Genomic DNA, 24327 nt, shown 5'->3' with positions numbered 1-24327 from the left:
GGGCTGGTTGGAGTCCCCCGCAGGGATGTTCCAGCTTGAGCTGCCTTGATCATCTACCATTCACCTCACTTCCCAGTCAGGGAACCAAGAAATGTAGCAGGACAAGCCACAGACAAAACTCCTCGGACACCGAGTTAAAGAAGGAAGGGGTTTATTCAGCTGGGGGCATCGGCAAGACTCCTGTCCCAAGAGCCGAGCTCCTCGAATGAGCAATTCCTGTCCTTTTAAGGGCTCACAACTCTAAGGGGGTGTGTGTGAGAGGGTTGTGATCGATTGAGCAAACAGGGGGTACGTGACTGGGGGCTGCATGCACCGGTAATTAGATCGGAGCAAAACAGGATAGGGATTTTCATAGTGCATTTCTATGCAATGCCTGTAATCTATAGATAACATAACCAATTAGGTCAGGGGTCAATCTTCAACTACCAGGCCCAGGGTGTGGCGCCGGGCTGTCTGCCTGTGGATTTCATTTCTGCCTTTAGGTTTTACTTCTTTCTTTGGAGGCAGAAATTGAGCATAAGACGATATGAAGAGTGGTCTCCTCCCTTATCCTCATGTAAGTCTTTTTTTCTTTTAATAATTGCTGTATGGTGTTGTGAAACCATACAGTCTTTGCAATACGAAGACTTTGGCCCTAGGATCTTATAATCACATTAGCGCTTCTTCAGAAGTTGAACTATGTATCTTGAAGTTGACATTTATGCCTTGTTCTTTAAGACTGAAGTTCATATTCTGTACCACTGACAATTTCTGACAGTTTCTTGTACTGTGAAAGGTTCTATTCTATACACGTGTAAAAAGTGAAATGTATGACTTTACCATCTGGACCATGTCTATTAGAATTTAACAGGAAAAAAGCACCATTACCTAGAGGCTGGTAAGAGCCATGATCTTTTGCCCCATAGAAAGTGGATGTTGCGGATCACAGAGAAGGTGAATGAGTAGCAGTGCTCCCTTGTGCTTCATGGGGTCAGTGATAACCGAGTTCATTAACGAGTGACAGGTTTAATGACTAACACACCTCTAACATTTCACCTCTAGCTCAGATGAAAGAGAGAATGGGACTTCTTGGTACTGACTGTTTTTCCTGTGCCTCAATTGGTTTCTTTTAGGGAGCTACAAATGTACGTGTCCACTGATGATTGATGTTTTCAGCCAGCACGATGGACAGAAGTCTAAGGAATGTCCTTGTTGTTTCCTTTGGGTTCCTGCTTCTCTTTACAGCCTATGGAGGTCTGCAGAACCTGCAGGTATGTGTACAGTCAAGTTACCTGAACTTCTTGGCCTCCAAGAATCCCCGTGGTCACAGACAATAATGAATTGGAAATTTGAAAAATCTAATTCACCTGGTATTTCTTTTTCACTCCACACCAAATCCTCTAAAACAAACAGTGGTTCTCAGATGCAGTCCTCCAGTGAGCAGTTCCCACTCACGTCTCAATAGGATTGGACAACAATGAGGTGTGCGTTGCTCTTAGAGAGCTCTGGACAGCAGGGGTCTTGGGATCGTGATTTGTTGGGACATTCTTTGCCTTTGGGTGGTTAAAAGGAGACATGGGAAAAGTCATTGTGAATATGATTGCATGCCCTTGGCTTTGTGGTTAGGGGCAGCCAAGTGAATTATCAAATATCACTAGACCTTATAGATTCCAAGCTTACTCTAAGCAAAACTGTGAACTTTGACAACATGGTCTCTATATTTTGAGCTCCTTACATCATGCTCTCTGGGACAGCTGTCTCTGCTAGTCAGGACTGGCGTGAGCAACACAGAGTGTTCAGATAGAAGTGACTCAGGAATGACTGTGCCCCAGCATGCGTAGGAGCTGAGGCCACCTCTCTCCAAGAATCCCAAGACTTCCATGCGGTTGGCTTCGCTCTCAGGCCCCAACAAGGCACATGCATCCCCAGGCTCCCTCCTCAGAGATAAGCAGCCCCAGTGAGAAGACAGGGCCTCACGCCAGAGAGTTCTTATGAGTCCTCACCCTGGTCTGGACTAGGTCCCCTCATCCAAGGACCAAGGACACTCTTTTGTGGCACCTCCCCTGCAGCTGCCACCTCCTCTCACCCTTTCTGGCTGCAGGCCTCCAAGTTCTCATTCAACTCTCATCTTGGAGGTCACTGGAGCCCAGGTTGGGGTGCGGCACCAGCACCCTCATGGCTGCGTGTGCCTGCCCATGTCATCTTCACCAGTGGCAGCAGCCTGCAGTTTCCAGGACACAAAGGCCACATCTCTGGTCCATCCTCGAACCTCAGATAGTGACAGGCACTCAGAGGTGGGCGATGGATATTTGTTGAAGGAAGAAATCATTCATGCGCACTCACCTGCTTCGTATCCTTGGGGCCTCCCCATGGGCTGAAGGACCCCTTCCATTCCCCGGGAGCATGCAGGCCCCTCACAGACCAGTTCTGGCAGTCTCCAGCCCCGTCTTGCCACACTGTCCTGTTCTCAGCTGAGATTCAGGCAGGCGTCCACAGAGGCGTGAGCAGCTCTCACAGCCATCCAGCCTCAGCACAAGCACTCACAGGGGTGCCGGGCCTTCCCTCCCTGATGTTTAGACACACTAACTGCTTTATTCCAAATTCACCTGCACTTTCCTCCCACCAGCTGCAGAGGAGGCTCCCAGGGCAGCAAGCGTGTGGCTGGTGGTTCCTGGGAGCTGTGGCGGCCTCCAGCCTGGGCGACACTGAGGACCTGCTGGTGCCTCATCCCACTGTGTCCATCCCGTGCTCTGACAGGGCTGGCTTTGTTCCCACAGAGCAGCCTGTACAGCGAGGAGGGCCTGGGTGTGACAGCACTTAGCACCCTCTACGGAGGCATGCTCCTGTCCTCCATGTTCCTCCCACCGCTCCTCATTGAGAGGCTGGGCTGCAAGGGGACCATCATCCTCTCCATGTGTGGCTACGTGGCCTTCTCCGTGGGCAACTTTTTCGCCAGCTGGTACGCAGCCCCACCCCCTGCCCACCCCGCCCCGGCCGTTCCCCACGCTAGGGATGTTCACTCTGCACACGACTTGCATTTGCACCTGATTACTGTTCACTGCAGGCATTTTAAAATGAGCTCTGCTGCCCCTGCACCCCCGCCTCGCTTTGGTGACAGACGGTGCTGGGCTTCCTTACTGTCTTCTCACCAAGGCTCCTCTGTGCCCCCCACTGCTTCCATCTCCTCCTCCCAATCTCTGATGCTGGCCTCTCCCTGGGATCCATCCTGATCCTCAGCTCCCCTGGCTGGGCGAGGGTTCCAGTAACACAGGGGACTCTAACTCCAATGCAGAGGGTGGGTCTCGTGGGCACCTAGGCAGATGTCATCAATGGATCAAAAGCTGCACCTCGCCCACCATTAGGAGGTGGGTATGGCCAGGGCAGGTCACAGGGATGGGAGGCCACCCTGCTCCCTGGTAAGATGGGCCACAGAGACCAAGCTCTGAGCGCTTTGGGCTGCACCCCAGGCCCCAGGAACACAGCCATGGAGCATCTTCCAGGGATGCTGGTTGTGACCCAGGATGTGCTGCTGATGACGGCTGCATGTCCTTCTTTCCAGTAGCTGCAGAGTCTCACACAGCACCCCGCCGCCAAGGCCCGAGCTGGTCACTTGGTCTTTTTAACTGGGGCTGTCCCTTGGCCTTCCTTGTGCTCCTCATCGTGTTGTTTGTGGTCGCATCCAATACAAGGAGCCTCACTGGCCTTCAATTTCACTTTTGCAAATCAATCTGAGCTGGAAAATGCACTGATTTTGCTCATTTATCTGAGTCTAATGGTGAATCCATCCATCCAACCAGCAACACCCATTACCATGCTTGCAATGGGCCAGGCGGCGTTTCCTTCTCCCAGATAGACTAAAGAACCACAGGGACACGGGTGCGATGGGCTTGTGTCTCCTGTCACAGGCGGTGCTGTGGGTCTGCCTTTTACCCACAGGTACACTTTGATCCCCACCTCCATACTGCTAGGGCTTGGGGCCGCCCCGCTGTGGTCTGCACAGAGCACATACCTCACGATCGTGGGAAACATGCATGCAAAGAAGGCGGGAAAACGCGGCAAAGACGTGGTGAACCAGTATTTCGGCATCTTCTTCCTTGTATTCCAGTCATCTGGTGTGTGGGGCAACCTGATCTCATCGCTGGTATTTGGCCAGACTCCCAGCCAAGGTAAAAGGAAAAGGGGCAAGCAGTTGTCTCCAAGTGGAGCAGCGGTTTCAGTGATGGCCGCTGGGGGAGAGGGTTCCTGATTTCAGTTGTATACGTGCCTTGATTCTGTAACTTGAGCAGGTGAGTCAGGCCCCACAGGTGAGATTCTCAACCTGCCTGTGCTTCAGAGTTGCCTGTTACCTGCTCTCTTCTGGACAGTTGGGTGGGACTGAAGAAGATCTATGTCTTCCATAGATGCCTCCGCAGGGGCAGGGCAGCCCTTGGGAGAGGGTGCCATGGGGAAACTAAGGGCCACGCCAGTAGAATTTAGGTTCATGGAGTCACAACTTCACAACCATCCTTGTTAGACTAAGGACGGGGTTGCCTGATGTCTTTTCCTTGTGACTTGATACACTGACCAGATTTTCAAATGTTGCATGACAGGCCCCTCATCCCATGACGGACGTGGACATTGGATGGGCTGATGCCCTGGCTCCTCTGTCTCTACCCGACTTTGCCCTGGTATAAATATAAAGAGCATATCTCATTTGTGCCCACGCCCTTGGTGCCTATGTTGAGGCTTTAAGCACAGGGCATAGGACATCTCTTTCATGCTTAGAGGAAACCTTACCCAACGGGGTAAAAACCAATCCAGCCCTCCTGACTAGTATCACGACTATTTCTATCACTTCATCAAGGTTCTCCATCTTGCTATCCCATAAAAAATCCCACCCTTGGGAAACTCTGTAGCCAAAATGCCTCTCCTTTTTTCTCATGTGATTGTCATGTGTGCTAAGTGCATTTGAAGAAGGGAAGCTGTAAAGTTGATGCATAGCAATTTTTATTCATTATTGCTGTTGGTGTCAGCAACAATGAAACAGAAACTTGGGGTAAAGCTCAGTCTGCATATCATGGCCAGTGAAGTGGAGGAACAGGCTTTTGTTTTGAAGACATTTCTGCAGGTGAGTTAGTTCTCCAAGTGAGCACAGGACACAGAATCTGGGGCCGGAGGAATTTGGAGGGTGTCGTGTGTTTCTCCACCTTCTTGTGCCTTCTCTTATCAGCTGTACATCTCACCTACCTAGAAGATTTTGTGAAGCTGTCTGTTACATAATTTGTGTTATTAAAACAATAAAAACACTGAATATTCTTTCTCCCACAACATCTTTCTCTTCTCCAGAGATTCTGACAGGAGTTCTGACTGAGAGTCATTGCTAATTCAAATTCTATTCTTTTAAGAGATCACAGAACTAACATTAGTTTTCAAAAACAGAAAAGTTGTGAAATCACCTCCCCAAAGTCATGGAGTTGGTAACAGATGAATCTGAAAGAGAATTCAGCATTCATGGCGCCCAATCTCATGTACTTTTTTCTTTTTGACTAGTTTTGAAAACTTGAAAAATTTTAATTGTGTCAGAAAAGTAGTATAACAAGTAAGCAGCACTTTTCCAAGTTTATGCTTCCCTGAATCTTTGCGGAACACTAATAGGATTTTCCACCTCCCAAAGTGTCTTAAATGGAGTCTAGGGTCATGTGCCTAGGCGTAAATCTATTTTGACACACTGGGTCTTTCCACGTGACCTGTAGTGATGCCTCCCCCGGGTGTTCATCCTTTCCACTATCACTTTCATTCCTCAAGAACCTACATCTCATCACATTTGCAGTCATCTCATGCCTCCCATCTGCTCTGACTTCACAGAGGCCCTCCCAGAAGAGCAGCTCATGTCCTGTGGGGCCAGTGACTGCTTGATGGCCACCGCAACCACCAACAGCACCCAGAGGCCCTCCCAGCAGCTGGTCTACACCCTGCTGGGCATCTATACCGGTACGTGCTCCACCAGCTCAGGGCAGGGTCCCCAGCAAAGCCGAACCAAGCCTCCTTCCTGGGCTGACAAAGACCATCTCCCCCAATGTAGAAGGAATCTCCCTTCTTCTGAAACATCCTTGCAAAATGTATTGGTCTGGATTCCATGCAGGCAGCGTTCTTATGAATTAAAGGCAGTACACCCGTGCTGTCTAACAGAGGATCCTGGGGTGATGAGATTGTTATACATCTCCAGAGCCCAACACAGTAGCCATTAACCACTGTGGTTGTTTACATCTTAACTGATTAAAGTCTCAGTTCCTGAGTCTCCCGGCCACACTGCAAGTGCCCAGCAGTACAGGGGGCTGGCGGCTACTACAACAGACAGCTTGGTGGCCGGCTAGGGCACTGGGATTGACTGTTTGTGTTTCAGCTGTGGCCAAGGGACCCTGACCATCCATGATTGCTATAAACTACCTTTTTTTTTTTTTCTGAGAAATGTACTGAGTACCTTCTGTGGAAAGGCTAGAGGGGAGAGTGCTCCCAAGTGCTGGATGCACCTTAGCTGGAGACATTGCAAGTTCATGGTGAAACGGCTGCCCAGAGGAAGTTAATTATCATGACGAGGCTCGTTCTTAGAAGTTCATTTTAATAGAGAAAGTTATGTTAACAGTTTCATATGTGACTTTAGTGTTATAGTGAAAGGTTTATTACAACTTTGAAGGGGACACATTTAGAGAGTTTTAAAAACCATTTTGTAAAGAATTTAAATATATTCTTTTTTGGCCAGGCGCGGTGGCTCACACCTGTAATCTCAGCACTTTTGGAGGCTGAGGTGGGCAGATCACTTGAGGTCAGGAGTTCGAGACCAGCCTGGCCAATATGGTGAAACCCCATTTGCACTAAAAACACAAAATTTAGCTGAGTGAGCATGGTGGCATGCACCTGTTATCCCAGCTAGTCAGGAGGCTGAGGCAGGAGAATTGCTTGAACCCGGGAGGAGGAGGTTGCGGTGAGCTGAGATCATACTGTTGCACTCTAGCCTAGGCAACAGAGCAAGACTCTGTCTCAAAAAAAAAAGTGTGTATATATATATATGTATGTATATACACACATACATATGTATTTATATATATGTATATATATTCTTTGTCATTCTTGGATTTGGGCATTCATAAAGTCCTTGGAATGGGTCCTTCTTAAAAATCAAAGGTCTGGTACCTGTGAGCTCTGGGAGCACCAAGTCCTGCACTCTGCCGGGGTCATAGGTGAGGAGGGTTCGTGTGCACTGTAGAGCTTTCCCTTGTGCTGAGATGATGTGCGGCACCACCCCTCAGGTCCCCTCAGGCCACTTCCACATCAGAGGCTCTGAGTGAGCACTTGTAAAGCAATCGCTAGAAGTCGACAAAGCATACTGAAGCCGTGCTAGGCCATGCTAGACCTTCTTGGTCCAGACATTGATGACTAGAAGCTCGCTTTTAGTAAGCTGAGAGCCTAGTGAAGGAAACAGGCACACACCCAACTAACCGAGACTCAGTCCGACGGTGTTCTGAGCACAGTTCCCAGCTGAATTGCAGCTGCATCTCCCTGGAGCACCAAGTTTCAGGAAAGCCTCCAAGGGCTGGTGGGCCCTACACCGAGTCTGGACAATGAGCAAGATTGGCCAGGCAGGGAAGTGATGCCAGAGGGCCCTGGAGGCAAGAAGTCCTGGAGGAGCCCTCAGGGCTGGGGACAAGGTGGAGGGACAGAGATGGGGCACAGGACTAGCTGTGGCCCTCGATGTTGTGCCAAAGGGTCTGGACAAGTGCAGACTTGCCTCCTAGACAGACCCTGTGCCAGCGTGACTTAGAGGTGCAGAGGGACAGCGGGCAGAGACCCACTAAGGACGGAGTGCTGAGTCCAGAGGAGGGAGCAGGGAGGGGGAGGCAGAGGTGGAGGGGCTGAGAGAGAGGCCAGCAGGGTCCGTGTAGGTTGGACATGGTGTGGGGAAGAGCAAGACAGTCCTGGGGTTGACAGGAAGATGAGCTCAGGCCGGGAACACCTGGCTTGAGGACACAGAGGGACTCTTGCGTAGTGTCCAATGGGCAGTCTGACGCTGTGCAGGGCTCAGGCCAGAGGCGGATGAAAGTGTGGACATGGAGGCATCTTCTGAGGTGGTGACTGGAATCGTGACAGGCATGAGGTTCTTAGGGACAAAAAGCAGAGAAAATTGTTATGGAGAAGGGAGTCCAGCCAGACCCCTGGTTCAGCAACTCTGAGGGCCAGGCAGACAGCTGGAGCCTTGGAAGGAGACAGAAAACCAAACCAGGGTCTTGGAGCACACCCACGGTTGCAGAGTCAGCTGGGGAGGGGCTTTGAGAGTGTTGAGTGTGGCAGGGCCCCCAGGAGGCTCAGGGAGCAGGCTGGACCAGGCTCTTAGCCAGTGAGAGGCTATTGACATCCATCAGGAGAGCAACCTGGGGAGGGTGCTGGCGTGCAAGGCCCAGACTGAGGGTTTTAGAAGTGAGTGGAAGTTGTGGACAGGGAGTCAGGAGGAGCCACGGTTTGCTCTGGTCTGCAAGGCTCTGCTGACTTGGAATCATGGTCATGTTTTCCCTGCAGGCCCCTACGTTCCCATCAACATGGTCCCGGGGACCAGCCAGGCTGTGCTTCCCCCACACTTCCCCTCACCACCTTCTCTACATAGCTGGGAGGCTGGGGGACTCGGGGACATTGAGCTGAGTCAAGACCCTCAGGTCTCCTTCCAGCTCCACCAGTTCCAGTCATGCAGCCACCAACAAAGACATCTCGTATCTACAAAGCAATAGAATTTTGGAGTAGGGGCTGGCAGCCTTCCTCTGTGAAGGGCTGACAGCAAATATTTCTACATGTAAAGATCTTTCTGAGGATCATATGGTCCTTGTTGCAACTGCTCAACATCGTCTTTGTAGTGGGAAAAAGCCATAGACCACATGTAAGCAAATGAGCGTGCCTGCGTGCCAATAAAACTTTATTTTCAAAAGCAGGCCTTGGGCAGGCTTTGGCCCACAGACCATAGTTTGCTGGCCCCTGCTGTAGAGGAACAGCACAGGCTTCTCCATGGCTTCCAGGCCCTTCATTGCCCTCTGTCCTCCGCAGGTGGCTGCTACCTGCAGCACCTCCCCTGCAGGGGCACCCCCAGGGTGCTCTCTGGTCACAGCTCCAGCCATTTATGCATCACAGACAGTTCTCGGGTCATGGAATCCCACAGCCTGAGGGAGTCCAAGTCTAGAAGTTACGTATAGCAGAGATCACACACATATCAATGAAGAAGTGGTCTTACTATTGTGATCTTAACAGTCCTGCAGGACCCTATCTGTGTCCTTTTCTATAAAGCAAGGCCATGTCACCATAAAGAAAAACAAAGCAAGAAAGAAAAATGGACCTAAAAGAACAAGAACACCCTCTCCCTGGGTAACTTTCCCAGGTTTCTGAGCATTCCACTCATAGTCAAGTTTCTTGCAAAGAGCCGTTCTCTTTAGAATTTAGGACACAGCTGTGCAGTATCCCCCAATTCATGCCCCACAGAAGGCTCTGAGTCACATGACATCTGGACACACATAATTCTGAACAAAGGGGTGTGGCTTCTGTGTCCATGACCTGCCTCTCCTCCTCCCAAGAGGCTTTCAGGGAGATTGGAGGTCATGTCCTACTGGGCTGCTTGACACTGAAGTCCTGGCCCACAAGACGAGATCGTGGAGAAGGCGCTGCCTTCAGTGAGTGGAGGAAAAATGTGCCTTTTCCACATAGTCTACACACAGTCAGCTCAGGGGGTCGGCTTGGAAGGGGGCCCTGACAATCGTAAATACCCTATGGCCTCCTGTGCAGGCGTGACAACCTGCCAGACCGCATGGTGGCCAGGACAATGCAGAGGAAAATGAAGGGTGACCCAGAAACAACCGTGGCAACAGGAGTCCCGCTTTCATATGGAATTTCACAAAGTTCATGAGAATGTGGAATTATCATGAAATGGGAAGGGGAATGTGGTTAGCCAAGATGGAAAGTAGTCAGATAACAGAAAGTAAAGCCTAGAAATAAATCTGTGCATTTCTGGGTGGAACCGGGTTAACAATGGTGCTTTCTGAGACAGGTGCTAGGATTCCACTGTTTCTGCACACAGCTTGGAAGACAGTTGGCTTTGCAAAACCTCCCAGTTTCAGGAACGCTCAGCTGCCAGGGCACCGTGCTGCAGCAAGCATGGGTCACACGAGGACCCTGATGCTGAGAGAGACAGAAAGCGCTAGATAAGGTTGGTCAGACACAGTAAGATGAGATCATTCCCGTCGTCTTCAGAGGAGCCAGGGTCTGAGCTCTTGGAGGTAGAAATGAATCGATCTGAAAGATTCTAGCCCAGAGAGAAGGGAAGGATTGCCACCAATCTTGAGCAATCTGTGATACCCCAAATACTGTGTATCATGACCACTGCCAGGTGGGAAAGAAACAGTGGAGATGTAACGATATCACAGAAGGCACTTAGAATCATTAAGGGAACAAAAGGGCTTCTATATAAAGTGAGCAACACCTAAATAAACATCAGTTCTCCATCGACAGAAATTAAGGTGGATCAGATAATAAAGTGGTGGACAGAAATGATGGAGATTTAGTCATCACATTTTGGAATTATGAGAAAGTACAGGATGTTTCCTCATGGATGAAATGAATAGTAAAATATTTTTTGCATAGATAACCCATTTATATAGTTGAAAATGCAAATCCAGGAGTCTTGCTTGTCCCCATTTCATTTTGGGTGGCTTCAGTGACCTGCAGTCCGAGAACCTTAAGTGGAAAATTCCAGAAATAAATAATTCATAAGGTTTAAGTTGCAGTTGTTCTGAGTAGTGTGATGAAATCTCTTGCTGTCCTGCCCACCCGCCCAGGCTGTGACCCTTCCCTCTGTCTGGCATGTCTGCACCATAGACGCTCCCTAGGCTATAGTCTCTCAGTAGCAGTCTCTGTTGTCAGAGTGAAAATACATGGTGCATGTAGTCTGACACTGCCCATGGTTTCAGGCATCCACTGGGGGCCTGGAATGAACCCCTTTGGGTGGGCAACCACTGCACTGTGAAAGGGCGTGCAGTAGGGAGTCTCCCTCTCACTGCCGTCCTCAGACCAAGTTCTGCACCCATAGAAAGTCCATGTCTGCTTTATTTACTGGACATATTTAATGCACATTTAAACAAGCACATCTTTACGTCCTTTCTTACTTAGTTCAAGTGGTAGCGCACTCTACACAAAGTTCTACCTCTTGGTTGTTTTTTCTCCTTTTACCATTTATGATGGGGATTTCCCCACCTGTGCACAAAGAGCTTCTTTTTTATTTTCTTCAAATGCGCAACATTCCATCGCAGTCGGGATACCCCTTAATATCTTTAACCAGTTCCTATTGGAGGACTTTTACACAAAATTGTTTATTTGAAATAAAAGTGTAGCAAATGGTACCCTTGTGGGAATCATTATCCTAAAATCAATAAAAGCTGGCTGCTGTTAAAATTGCTTTGGGGATTAGAATGAGAAGCAGAGTCAATGGTTAAGGACACTCAGATGTCTGAGGTCTCTCCGGAATTTTTTGTATTTTATGCCGGTGAGGACAATACTGACCTATTGTGGCAGGCTTCATGTGAAAGCCAGTAAGTCGTGAACTAATCAGAGAATCAGCACAATCAAGTGCAACTGGACACCTGAGATCCTTAAGTGTGCCGTGTCTAATGTCACCTGAAATCTGGATCTGAATTAGCCGTCTCGAGAGGAGGATGCGCGACTGAAACAAATCTGTGCCAGGCACCCTGCCTCTGGGCCCCCGTAAAGCTGAAGCCTTTGCTATTTCCTTTCAGGGAGTGGTGTCCTGGCTGTCCTGACGATAGCTGCATTCCTCAAACCCATACAAGATGTTCAACGGGAAAGTGAAGGAGAGAAGAAATCACCACCTTTCTGGTCCACTTTACTGTCGACTTTCAAGCTATATAGAGATAAACGTCTGTGCCTCTTAATTCTACTGCCTCTGTATAGTGGATTGCAGCAAGGATTCCTCTCCAGCGAATACACAAGGGTATGAATGAAAGTGAGGGCCGGTGGCTCAGGCCATGCATGGCATCATGCCTTACCTGTGTCTGTACCTGCAGGACTGCAGTGTGTCAGGTCACCTGCCCAGGGCTGGGGCTGGGGGGAATGAGGTCCTGTGTTCCCAGTACTACCATAGCTGAGTTTCTGATTCAACGTCTCGACCTCCAAGTAACTTCCAACTCACAGGAGCGTCCACTTCTTGTCTCAAGGGAGAACTTCTTGCTTGAACCGTGTCTTCCTGGGGAAGGAGCCAGAGCAAGTGGATGGGCAGCTGCCGCTGACTCACCCCGCAGACACTCATTCATGTTATCCCTGCCTGGGCCTCACCCTGCACTCTTACTTTAGAGTTTACATATAGGAAAAGCATTAAGTCCATGAATATCACTGAAATTCCTTATCCCTCTAGTTTTCTTTTTTTCTTTCTTTCTTTCCTTTTTCTTTTCTTTTCTTTTCTTTCCTTTTTTTTTTTTTTGAGACGGAGTGTCCCTCTGTCGCCTGGGCTGGAGTGCAGTGGCCGGATCTCGGCTCACTGCAAGCTCCGCGTCCCGGGTTCATGCCATTCTCCTGCCTCAGCCTCCCAAGTGGCTGGGACTACAGGTGCCCGCCACCTCGTCTGGCTAGTTTTTTGTATTTTTTTTTAGTAGAGACGGGGTTTCACCGGGTTAGCCAGGATGGTCTCGATCTCCTGACCTCGTGATCCGCCCGTCTCGGCCTCCCAAAGTGCTGGGATTACAGGCTTGAGCCACCGCAGCCAGCCCCTTTTTCTTTTTTTGAGATGGGGTAATGCTCTTGTTGCCCAGGCTGGAGTGCAATGGTGCCATCTCGGCTCACTGCAACCTCTGCCTCCCAGGTTCAAGAAATTCTCCTGCCTCAGCCTCCCAAGTAGTTGGGATTACAGGCATATGCCACCATGCCCGAGTAATTTGTATTTTTAGTAGAGACAGGATTTCTCCATGTCGGTCAGGCTGTTCTCGAACTCCCAACCTCAGGTGATCCGCCTGCCTCGGCCTCCCAAAGTGCTGGGATTACAGGTGTGAGCCACTGCACCTGTCACCTCTAGTTTTCAAATCATGCTTCACAATCTAAAAATCGATGTGGCTCTCCAGGCTTCTGCTCCATCTGCTCAGGCCACCTTCTCCCCTCAAGGTGAGGGAGGCGGTGCCCCACCTCAGGGTGTGCAAAGAAAGACGCCTCTCTTGGGAGCTGTTGAGAGCTGGTGGCCAGAGCCGGACCAGCATGGGCCTGTGTCTGGCAGAGGCTCTCCTTCCAGAGGAGCCTTCCCTGCTCTGTCCCCACCCCAGATCCCTCCCAGGCAAGGCTGACAACTTAGTGAGATAAAAAGCACCTCCGCAGGTAGAATTTGAATTTCAGATAAACCACAAATGTCTCTCCGGGAGTATGCCTAGGCAATAGTGGGTGTCCTCAATTTTATCTGGCAATGCTACTTTTAGGACAGCCTTGATGGAGAATCTTAGGGGCTTGAAAGAGTAGAAATAGGATAACAGAAAGGTCCACTTGGCATTTTGGGGACAGCCCCTCCTTCTCCTCCACTGGACTTGTCCTTGTCACCCCCGATGTGGCTGTGGCTGGTCTTCTCGTCTCAGCCTTTGTTCTGTGTGCCCGCCCTCGAGGCTGCCCGTGAGGGGAGTGTGGCGCAGTGGGTGTGAGAGTACGTGTGCAGCCGGCTACTGGGCTGCTGAGGCCCCGGAAGAGGTGGCAGGGCAACCTCTTCATTTTCTCTCTCTCTCTCTTTTTCTTTTTTTTTAAACTCTCTTTAGATCTCACAGGCAATGATTGGCCCCAGCAAGGGCAGGGTATATTGGCTTCCGTATAAAATAATGCACATTTCACAGCAAATAGCAAGAAATATATGAGAAAAAATTTTGTCCAGAGTTGTCCAAACTGCCTCCTTTTAGTTCTTCCCCAAAGAGGATTTTCGTACCAACACCAGCTTTTCTCCTGCATGGGAGCCACAGAGCCTAGAGGAAGGTGTAGGCCACACTGGCCTGTCTGCCGTCTCAGAGCAGATGCTCAAAGCACCCGACTGCAGCTTCAGCTTGAGTGTGGGAGGCCTGGGAGCGTCCGTGACATGGCTCTGCATCCCTCTCCCCAGTCTTATGTCACCTGCGCCCTGGGCATCCAGTTCGTTGGCTACGTGATGATCTGCTTCTCGGCCACCAACGCGCTGTGCTCCGTGTTGTATGGAAAGGTCTCGCAGTACACGGGCAGGGTTGTGCTCTACGTGCTGGGTAGGTAGCAGCGTGCGTCCCAATCCCAGCCGTCATAACGGTTTGCAGTAGCGAAAGTGTGCAGCCCACAGTCAGGACGGGGCTGGAAAAGTGCCCCTGAAACTGCTTTGAAATCAGTGACGCCCTGTAAGATGCATTCATTCTTTCAGTCCTTCCTTCACCCCCTCGACAAGCAGGAATCAGACTGTCTCCAAGCTGTCACTGGGCAGGCACTGTGCTCGGCATAAGGCCACACAGCAAGTGCCTGCTCCAAGTGGGCACTCAGTGTGGTGACCAGGCCAGGGTGGGGTGGGGCGGGGTCTCTGCAGGTGCAAATGAGGGACACGAAGCCAGTGGTGAGGCCATGGGCGTCACGGAAGGCCACACTGGGGTTGGGGTGGCTCTGTTCCACATCTGTTCACATCGTGGATAAGGACAAAACTTCTAAGGCCACAGACTCCTCCCTAAACACACGGCACCTTCCATTTTCCTTGGGAAGAGAAGGAAAGGGATGAGTCAGAGATCACATGAACAGTGGGGAATGCGGGCACTAAGAAAAATGGTGCCTGGCATGTCAATGCCCCAGGCAGGGCTGGGTGTGGGGGTGCAGGCAGAGGAAGGGCACACAGCTAGCATCCACCAGGGCCATGGAGCCCAAAGGCTCTGCCTGCGGTTTCCTGTCCATCTTCACAGCCGCCCTGTGAAGCAGACAGTGTCCCCTTACAGAGAGGAAATCATGGAGCGGAGAAGTGGAGGGACTTGCCCAAGGTGGTGCAGCCCTGGGGCATGCGGTGCGGACCTGCCTTTCCGCTGCCAGAGACCCTGCTCTTCCTCTGTGGTGTCTTGAGCGTCATTGGGCAGCCTCGTTACTGCATCCTAGAGACGCCACAGCCTGTGGAAACTGGGGTCCCAAATCTGTGACCTGCTGGGACGAGTCACAAGGAGGGGCCCACAGATGTCACCTGTCTGGGAGGTCTGTGGCCTCCTCCCTTTCTCCCCCATGGCTCCCACTTGGAAGGCTCAGATGAAACCATGGGCACACTTTGTCCTATTCCCTGGCCACTCAGAAAGGGGCTGGGATCCTTCGACTTATACCTAATGAGGAGGCCCTTCTGTTTCTGACTTGAAGCCCTCTTAGCTTAGGGGCAACCTCAGGCCCAGACAGGGTGACCTTCCTTCCCAACGTGATGCCAGACCACACCCAAGGCCCTCCAGGCTGAGGCTGCGGGTCACACAGCAGGTATGTGGTGCAGACCATTGACTTAGAGCTGGCAGCACGCATACACACCAGCTCACAAATTAAATGTCAAGGTTCCAACTAAAAAGATGACTTCCAGAGCATTAAGGGAACACTGAGCATGAAGCAAACATTGAGATGGTTCCAGAGGATGGTTGAGAAGGTTGAGATGGTTGAGACGATTGAGATGGTTGAGACGGTTCCAGAGGACAGTTCCAGGGGACGGTTCTAGAGGACGGTTGAGTCGGTTGCTCCAGTGCTGACCCACCTACGGGCCCCTCCAGGCCATTATGATGACCCTCATTGCCTGGCGGTTTCCCCTCTGCACCCCCAGGTGCGGTGACCCATCTGTCCTGTATGATCGCCCTCCTGCTGTGGAGACCTGGTGCTGACCAGCTGGCCGTGTTCTTCGTATTCTCAGGCCTGTGGGGCGTGGCAGATGCAGTCTGGCAGACACAGAACAACGGTGAGTCCCCAGCCCAGGCCCCTTCCTGGCAGCAGGGGGGCGGTCCCTGGTCAAGGCAACTGTGGGGCTCATTAGATGTCAATGGGCCAGAGCCAAGAGAGGTGAGTTGGGAGAGATGGGAGGGCCAAGAGGGCTGTGATGTCACCTCTGGGTCTGACGTATTTTCTCTGAGCATTTATTCAGATTCATGATGCAAAAGTGGGAAACCACCCGGGGTTCCTTCTGGGCACCCTTCCCTTGGGATGGTGTGGTTTTGCTTAAGTCAGGTCGCCCATCCAAGCCTGGGTGTGAGACTCTCTACCCCTAGGACAGCAGTCTCTTCATGACTGAAAACCTTTATTGAGACGTGCTTGTGATCAGAGGCACCCTCTCCGCGTACCTGGGCCTGGGGTGTAAACACGCAGGGCCATCCAAGGAGCCCTGCGCGATGGGAGGTGGGAGTGTGAACCAAGGAGCCCACGGAAGATGGGAGGTGGCGGTGTGAACCACAAGCCACACATGTCACAGGTCACTAGGGTCAGTGTCTGTGGAGGGGGCTTTGGGGCTTTGGGGCTTCCTGGGCAGTGGTGGGTTTCCTGTGAGCAGGTGGGGACCCTGTGGATGTCAGGGAGCAGAGGAGGCCAGGGTGGGCTTCGTCCTAGAGACCACATCTGCATCACGTCTAGGCTGACCGCTGTCCAGATGGAGTGGGGTGCAGGAGGAACCAGGGCAGGAGGCGGCAGGGGGCTCCAAGGCCTTGCTGGGGCTGGGGTCCCCGAGAAGGCGGCCTAGGGGGAGTGCAGAGGGGTGGGGTGGAGTGGCAATTCGGGTCCCTATGTGTGGGGCCAGCATGCGGGGGAGGGTCAGATGCACCTGGGTCACTGGAAGCAGCAGAAAACGCTGACACCCAGGAGTGACTGGGAGCTATGTGGAGTCTGTACCGTGTCACAACAATCAATTCCAAAAGGCAGGTGACAAGGTCCAAGGTGCGGCCCTAGGGGGAGCCGGGAAGGCTGGTTGTCAGATGGAAGGTGATGTCCCGTGATGATGGCAGGAGCCAAATGGCAAAGTCCTCACAGAATAGGGTGGCCCGGCCAGGAGGTCAGGCAGAACAGTGAGGGCACGGGTGGGAGAGGAGCAGGAGCCAAGGAGGAGCCAGGGAGGAAGGGGCCCCAGGCTCAGGCAGCGGCACCAGAGAGGTTCCAGAGAGGCCTGAGGACAGGCGAACTGGGAGGGATGCCGCAGTTGCACCTGTTATTCAGCTACTCGGGAGGCTGAGGCAGGAGAATCCCTTGAACTCTGGAGCAGAGGTCTCAGTGAGCCAAGATTGTACCACTGCACTCGTGCCAGGCTCTGCTGAGCTCCGAGGTGCTTTGTGCTGGCTGGTCGTGTTTTCCACAGGAGATGCGTGAGAGGGTTTTGGAGGAAGGTCACTAGGAAGAGAAGGAAGCTGGGTCAGGTGTGTGGCCACTGGTCGGAGGGTGTGCGCTCTGGGTGGTGGTGAAAATTGCACAGATGAGGGCTTGGGGTAGGAACCCTGAGTTTCCCCAAAACCCCATCTAAGGCCACGAGGGGTGTCAGAGGCCCAAACAGGCAAGACTGCGTGTCTAAGAGATGCTGATGAGGCAAGATGAAGGGTCCTCTCGGAGGTGAGCAGGGCTCACATGAGACCCTCTTCCCTCCAGGAGAGACATCACCATTCTGCCTTTATCTGGCAAACACTTGGGGCTTAGAAATTGGAAAAAGCAAACCCACAAGGGAAGTACAGGCCAATGTTTCTGAGATGACGGACCTGGCTGCTGTCCCGCACTGAGGAGAAAGAACACATGTGACCTCAGATCACAGACTGAACACTCCAGCCATGTCCTTTCTTGTCTTCCTGGTGGGTTGCCATCCACGGGACAGCTGAGAATCATCTTTGAACAAACCCTCACGGTTGGATCGAGGGAGCCGTGTTTTCACAGTCCTTTCTGCTGCCCTAGTAATGCCGCTGGATGGAGTGAAGCTCTTCACCAAAATGAGCGTGTGCTTGGCCCAGCACCATGCTCTGGCTTGTCGGGATCAAGGCTGGGAGCCTGGAACGGGTAGACTGGATCCGAGGCCAGGCCAGGGCATTGCTTAACAGAACAAATACTGATTTAATGGAGGGGAGCAAACAGCAACTCACTTTGGTGTTTTTGGCAGTGCAGAATTATAAGCTAGTGGCGTGTCATGTCGCCTGTAGGGCTCCTAGCTACGTCACCAATAAGCATCACACAGCATTTGTTTAAACCGTCCCCTGGACGTGTGGCAGAGCCCGTGTTTTACTGAGCTCCCCAAATGCACATCCCATTACCAGAAGTGCACAGTGACTTATCTGAACTTACTTGATTTAAAAATGTATTTACACATTAAATTAAAAGCAAAACACTGGGACAAATATCCCCACAGTATTTCATAAGATAATTCTCTAAATGCTCCCAATGAATGTGATCATTCATATTCAGTTTTTGTTCTTCCTGAGCTATGTGAATAGTGGACTCAACTCTCCTTTTCCTTATATGGACACATGGTACTCTCAGGGAAAGTCTTTTTGAACTGTGCAAACCAAGTTACCTAAGGACAAAGAGTATGAATGTCCAAGTCCAGTGAATGACTGGAATAAAGACTCCTTTTAATAAGGGATGCTAATTTAAATTGAAATTATTTGTGTCTTTCTGTACAGGAAAAGTAATTTTTTTCAAAATAAACCAAATTGGCCGGGTGCGGTGGCTCACCCCTGTAATCCCACCACTTTGGGAGGCTGAGCCAGGCAGATCACTTGAGCTCAGGAGTTCGAGACCAGCCTGGTCAACATGGTAAAACCTCATCTCTACTAAAAATACAAAAATTAGCCCAGTGTGGTGGCACATGCCTGTAGTCTCAGCTACTAGGGAGGCTGAAGCTGGAGAATCATTTGAACCCAGGAGCCAGAGGTTGCAGTGAACTGAGATCACGTCATCGCACTGCAGCCTGGGTGACAGAGCAAGACTCTGTGTCACAAAAAAAAAATGTTGGGGAAAATATTTTCACGTACTTGAGAAGCTCCTGTGGACTTTACTCTCGCAATCGTCATGCGCGAGTGGCATTTTAGTACCGTGTTTGTGCACTCCTGGCAGGCTGGCCCTCCATGCAGCACAGCACACACACAAGGTCTCTGTTCTCTATTTTTTGAAAAAAATGGAAATTTTATGTAGCTTTGGCTACATCTCAAAAACAGCTCTTTCTCATTTTTGTTTTTCTAAATAGCAAGTTAGATTTCTAATCCTATTCTCCCCAAATGTGTGCTTTCTTTTAAGAACATATGTGGGCCACATGTGTTCCTAATTAACGACACTGAATAAAACCCAATGAACTTTGTCCTCACCTTTCAGTCATCACTGCTCAATTTAAAGACTGGTCCTTACAGTCTCCCACTTAGAAGCAGGTCAGAAGACTTCACCATTTGAGTCCCTTCTTCCTGGGCCAGAATTGAGGATCCCTGGCTCACTGTCCCACTGGGCTCCAGCGATCCCCCGGCCTCTGCAAGGGGAGCTCTGTGCCAGGCACTCCTCTCTGCTAATTCCCTCTGACAGCTAATGAAAGATGGGTGCGGTTGCCACGGCAACGCTTCCTCACCAATGCACTGCCATGAAGATATGGAATGTCTAATCTAAAAATACTCTTGCTCTGTTGGCTGTTTTCAGGCTGATAAATTCAGAAAATATGACTTCTTCAATGCCCCATTCACTTAACCTGTCTTCTCTGACCAAACAAGATTGCTGAACTTCTCATCCCCATCCCTGTGTTTCAGGACAGGAGCCACATCCTGGTCTCTTTAACCCTGGGCCACCTGGGAAGAGGAGGCAGACAGGCCAGGCTGAAAGCAATGCTTTGTCTTTTTAAATACACTTTATTTTGAAATAGTTTTAGATTTACAGAAAAGTTGCACATGTAGTATAGAGAGTCCCTTTGAAAGGTACCAACCTATAGACTCAACGCATTTACCCCATAAGCCTGTGCCTGCTTCCCCAAACACTGAGCATCTCACACAGCCACGGCACATTCGTACAGCTAGGAAGTAACCCTGCCATGTGACAGTTAGTGGAGGGACAGCCTTTACTCGGGTTCCTCCAGGTTTCCCACGAGCGTTCTTTTTTCTGTGCCAGGATCCTGTCTTGGACTCCCTGTTGGACTCAGTCATCGTATCTTCTGGCTGCTGTGTGGCAGCTTTCCATTTTCCTTGTTTTTCATGACCTGGACCCTTTTGAAGAGCACTGTAGTTTGTAGGCTGTCCCTTAACTTTGGTTTGTTTGCTGTTTTCTCATGATTAGGCTGGGGCTGAGGGTTTGGGGAGGACAATCCCCTGGTGAGGTGCTTCCCTGTCCCATCATATGGGGGACACAGAAGAGGGACAGGCCTCCTCACCAGCGATGTAAACCTTGATCCCGTGGGCACCGTAGTGCCAGCCAAATCTCGCCACTGCAAACTCACCGCCTTCCCTTTCCACATGCGGTTCTGCAGGAGCGAGTGCCCAGGGAGCCAGCAGTCAAGGAGAGAGCAGCTAATCTCCACCCTGAGGAACGTCTGTGTGTACACTAATTCTTCCACAAAAAATACCTATCCCTTCTCCCCGATGTATTTACTTACTCAATCATTGAGCTACATCAGCATGGGCTTGTATATTTACTTTGCACTTTGGGTCACCATCCAACGCCACATTATTTCTTTATTAAGGTGGACAGTAGCCACGGGGCTTATTCTGGCCCCCACTGCGTAGCTGTCACTCCTTTCTCTGGCAGCCGGAATCCTGGTTCCCACTAGGTATGACTGCTTCCTTATGTATTCAATCTTGTACACGCGTACAGTTCTTTCAGGATTGTTGAAATACCGTTTTCAGTCTACTTTGGTTTTTGAAAAATGTCTTTCCCCACCATGTCCTTAGCTGTGTGTAGTTACATGCAATTCAAAACAATAAATGCATTGCTTTCTTTATGTTTGGATTAAAATAGGGACCATATCTTGAGGAATTCCCTGAAAAGCCTGACTTTAATTATCTCTGGTGTTGGCCTCTCCTCCCCTAGACTGGTCTGATGTCATTCACACATGTGGCTTCCCCTTTCCTGAGTGGGGCAAACGGTTTCCCCTGATTCTTCCTCCGTGTTTCTTAAAGGCAGTTCCAGTGGCATCATCTGGGTCCTTGGCGTCTCCCTCTGTAGGCATGGACCCTGCTTCTGTGGGTAGAGCTGTGTTAGGAGACAGGCAAGAGTGAGGGTGTCACCTCTGTGTGGGGCCACTCCCGTCTTATTCAGCCTCCTCAGTTCTGTTTTCTGGCCAGGGGACAGCCCACTTTCCAGCTACCTTCTGGGTCCCAGATCCTCCATGCTGGGGGCTCCTCCTGTCTCCCAAATACATCTAGGCGATTTGGAACACAAGTATGTGAGCTAGCAGACAGTCTAGCTCTTTCTCTCTTTGTTGTGGATCTCCTCTCTACGTTCAGATTTTGGAACCGGAGTCAGAGAATGTCAAGTTCTTCATGTGACATGTGAGGCATTGAGGGTCCGGAAAGTTTATGTTTATGGAAAAACTCAGAGGGCTGAGGAGAACATGGCTACTTACGAAGAAGCTGAATTGGCCTTGAACCAACCAGAACTTGATGAAGGGAGAGGTGGGGGAGTGGGGTGAGTCCCTTTCTTGGAGGACAGCGATTTCTAATCATGGCAGCACAATATAAATTTCATCTTGAAATTCTTGAATGACATCAACCCATGTTCCCAAAAAGCTTAAAATTAGAGTTGCCTGTGTTACTAGAATATTTATAATCTGGGACCATTGGCTCTGGTTTTCTGACCTGCCCAGGGTGCAGCCGGGAGCTCTTAGCCACAGAACATAGCATGACCTACCACTTATAGCCGTGGTGTCTCAACTTGGATTTTCTTCCCTAGAACCTTGGTTTTGGATCCAGTGCTAAAAGTCACCCTCAAAAAACAGACAAGAGGTGTTTAGAATAGTCTCAGAAGCCAACTAAATCTAAATTTGGTTATTCAATTCTCTTCGGTCATTACTTTTGTTAAGGTGGACAGTGTGCAGACTGTGGGACGAGAAGGGTGCCTTGTCCTGAGGGTTCCAAAGAACTTCTTGTTTCCCAAACATTCCTAAGCTGTTTACAATGTGAATCTTAGGGCAAGGGCTGTAGACAAGGTACTCCCCTGCTGTAAGCGCATCTGCATTGGTCTTCAGCAGTAGAGGAACATTCACGATGTGAGTTGTTTTGTACAAAACCAGCTAACAAACCCTGGGGCGAGCTGCTTTTCATCACTTTCTTTAAATCCAGAGGAAAACAAAAGCACCCCTTTGGATGGGAGCGGAAGGTCCCTGGGGCCACGTTCACGGACGTCTGTAACATTGCTGTGGAAATGAGCAGGCCGCCCCAGGAAGGACAGGGCCTGTATTCCTGGGTGTTTATCTGGACACTTTCCTTCTTGGAGGGAATCCCTCTCTCAGTGACATCATCTGTTGCCTGGGAGGGACAGGGCCTCATCCCTCCCAGGCCGTTCCAGGGCGGCTGCTGGGGATGGTGGCTTCAAAGACTGTGTTTCACAGCCCTTGTCATTGCCCTCCCTGGAGCCACATAGCCAGGCAGGTGCCCGCCCAAACACAATGGTGCTGGGCCTCCCCAAACACGGTGTCATCTCCAGCACTAAGGAGGGGTGGGTAGAGCGAATCTTCGGGAAGACGGTTCTCTCCGCACTCAGTGTGTGTCTTGCGCTGAACCAGGTGCCATGGAGTTTACAAAATTAAACACCATCCTCCCTGCCTCAAGGACCCCAGTGCTGGCAGTCTGGAATCCTCCTGGGGAACCACGTGCTTCTGCCCCTGGTTTCAGGCCCTGCTGCCTGCAGTTAAGGTCACAGCACATCCCGCCCCACCGGAGCTCTGGCTGCCTCTGTCCCTGCACCTGTCCCTGCCCCTCACCTGCCCACTTGGCTTCAGCCGGTGGAGGGTTTTCCTGGGTCTCTGTGGCCAGCAGCCTGGGCGGAGCCCCAAAGGGGCCGCTGTGTTTAAATCACAAGCAGAAAAATCCTGGGGCTCAAAAATCACTAAGCTAAAGGAAAAAGTCAAGCTGGGAACTGCTTGGGGCCAACCTGCCTCCCATTCTATTCAAAGTCACCCCTCTGCTCACTGAGAGAAATGTAGATCTGACTGTCTCCTTTGCAGAGGCTCATCAGAAACTCAGAAGAATGTGACCATTTGTCTCATCTACCCGTGACCGGGAAGCCCCCTCCCTGCTTCCAGTCTTCCCACCTTTGCTTGGAGTTGTCTTGCCTTTCTGGACCAAACCAATGCTTGTCTTCACCAAACCAATGCTCATCTTATCTATGTTGATTGATGTCTCATGTCTCCCTAGAATGTATAAAACCCAACTGTGCCCCAACCACCTTGGACACATCTCGTCAGGGCCTCCTGAGGCTGTGTCATGGGCACCCATCCTCAACCTGGGCAAAATAAACATGCTAAATTAACTGAGACCTGCCTCCGATTTTCGGGGTTCATGCTATCATCTGCCATGTAAAATCATTCTGTTGTGAAAAAAGAAAAATGTCCTGATTTTGTTGAGAAAATGGGGCAGTGGGAAAGCCGTTGTGCTCTTTTCATGAGCAGGGTCACCGTGGGGCCCATGGCAGAGCTCTCACTCCGCTCTCTCCTCCGCAGCTCTCTACGGCGTTCTGTTTGAGAAGAGCAAGGAAGCTGCCTTCGCCAATTACCGCCTGTGGGAGGCCCTGGGCTTTGTCATTGCCTTTGGGTACAGCACATTTTTGTGTGTGCGAGTCAAGCTCTACATTCTGCTGGGGGTCCTGAGCCTGAGCGTGGTGGCGTATGGGCTTGTGGAGTGTGTGGAATCCAAGAACCCGATCAGACCTCACACTCCAGGACAGGCGAACCAGGCAGAAGATAAAGAAATACAAACAAAAATGTGAGAGCAGTGAGGTCCGAGGAGGATGAACTCAGAAAGCACCAGCCAGAGAGTTTTCTTAGAAGATGCCTCAGGACATGGAGCGGCTCCTCATCACGATCTCAGTACAATTTGGCCATTGTGAAAATATCATATTATTTCACTCTTTATGTACTTTTTTCTATCCTAACAAATTTTTAGTCTACCGTCTTATCAACAGAGATCAAGTGTATACATGAATGTATCAGTTAATTTAATTTTAGATACAAAAGAAAAAAGTACAATCAGCCAATTAGAATTTGCCTGAAATCATAGACTCACCCTAGTTTTACTGCTGTAGTTGTTTTTAAGAATTGAAAGACTGCTTAAAACAGTAGACTAACCCCACAATTTTACAAATGGGCAAACTTTCTTTTTTTTTTTTTTTTTCTGAGACAGAGTCTCACTCTGTCGCCCAGGC

The 24327-nt window shown here is 50.5% G+C and overlaps 1 protein-coding gene across 4 annotated transcripts; it reads left to right on the top strand.

Moving 5' to 3' along the window:
• Window positions 1–492: 492 nt before the first annotated feature.
• Window positions 493–24290, top strand: UNC93A (unc-93 homolog A). 4 transcript variants are annotated; one of them, XM_017895323.1, is made up of 9 exons: window positions 493–556; window positions 1113–1250; window positions 2757–2938; window positions 3916–4145; window positions 5824–5949; window positions 11778–11992; window positions 14120–14255; window positions 15806–15937; window positions 23627–24290. In XM_017895323.1, the coding sequence occupies exons 2-9, from the start codon at window positions 1146–1148 to the stop codon at window positions 23890–23892; spliced, it is 1392 nt and encodes a 463-aa protein (XP_017750812.1). In that variant the 5' UTR covers window positions 493–556; window positions 1113–1145; the 3' UTR covers window positions 23893–24290. The 4 variants fall into 4 exon arrangements, with proteins under 4 accessions (XP_017750812.1, XP_017750808.1, XP_017750826.1 ...); XM_017895319.1 differs by lacking the exon at window positions 493–556 and having other exon boundaries at window positions 989–1250; XM_017895337.1 differs by lacking the exons at window positions 493–556; window positions 23627–24290 and adding an exon at window positions 23132–23347 and having other exon boundaries at window positions 989–1250.
• The last annotated feature ends 37 nt before the right edge of the window (window positions 24291–24327 follow it).

The sequence above is a fragment of the Rhinopithecus bieti genome, unplaced genomic scaffold (genome assembly GCF_001698545.2).
Source record: "Rhinopithecus bieti isolate Rb0 unplaced genomic scaffold, ASM169854v2 scaffold_1017, whole genome shotgun sequence".
In the NCBI taxonomy this organism is placed as follows: Eukaryota; Metazoa; Chordata; class Mammalia; order Primates; family Cercopithecidae; genus Rhinopithecus; species Rhinopithecus bieti.
The sequence above is the reverse complement of the archived record's forward strand: the minus strand, read 5'-3'. Positions and strand labels throughout refer to the sequence as shown.

Bases quoted from the DNA above. Each gene is read 5' to 3' on its own strand.
- UNC93A (XM_017895323.1), top strand. From the start codon at position 1,146: ATGTTTTCAGCCAGCACGATGGACAGAAGTCTAAGGAATGTCCTTGTT. The intron at 4,146-5,823 runs GTAAAAGGAAAA...CTGACTTCACAG, and splicing joins TGGCCAGACTCCCAGCCAAG to AGGCCCTCCCAGAAGAGCAG. The intron at 11,993-14,119 runs GTATGAATGAAA...CCCTCTCCCCAG, and splicing joins TCTCCAGCGAATACACAAGG to TCTTATGTCACCTGCGCCCT.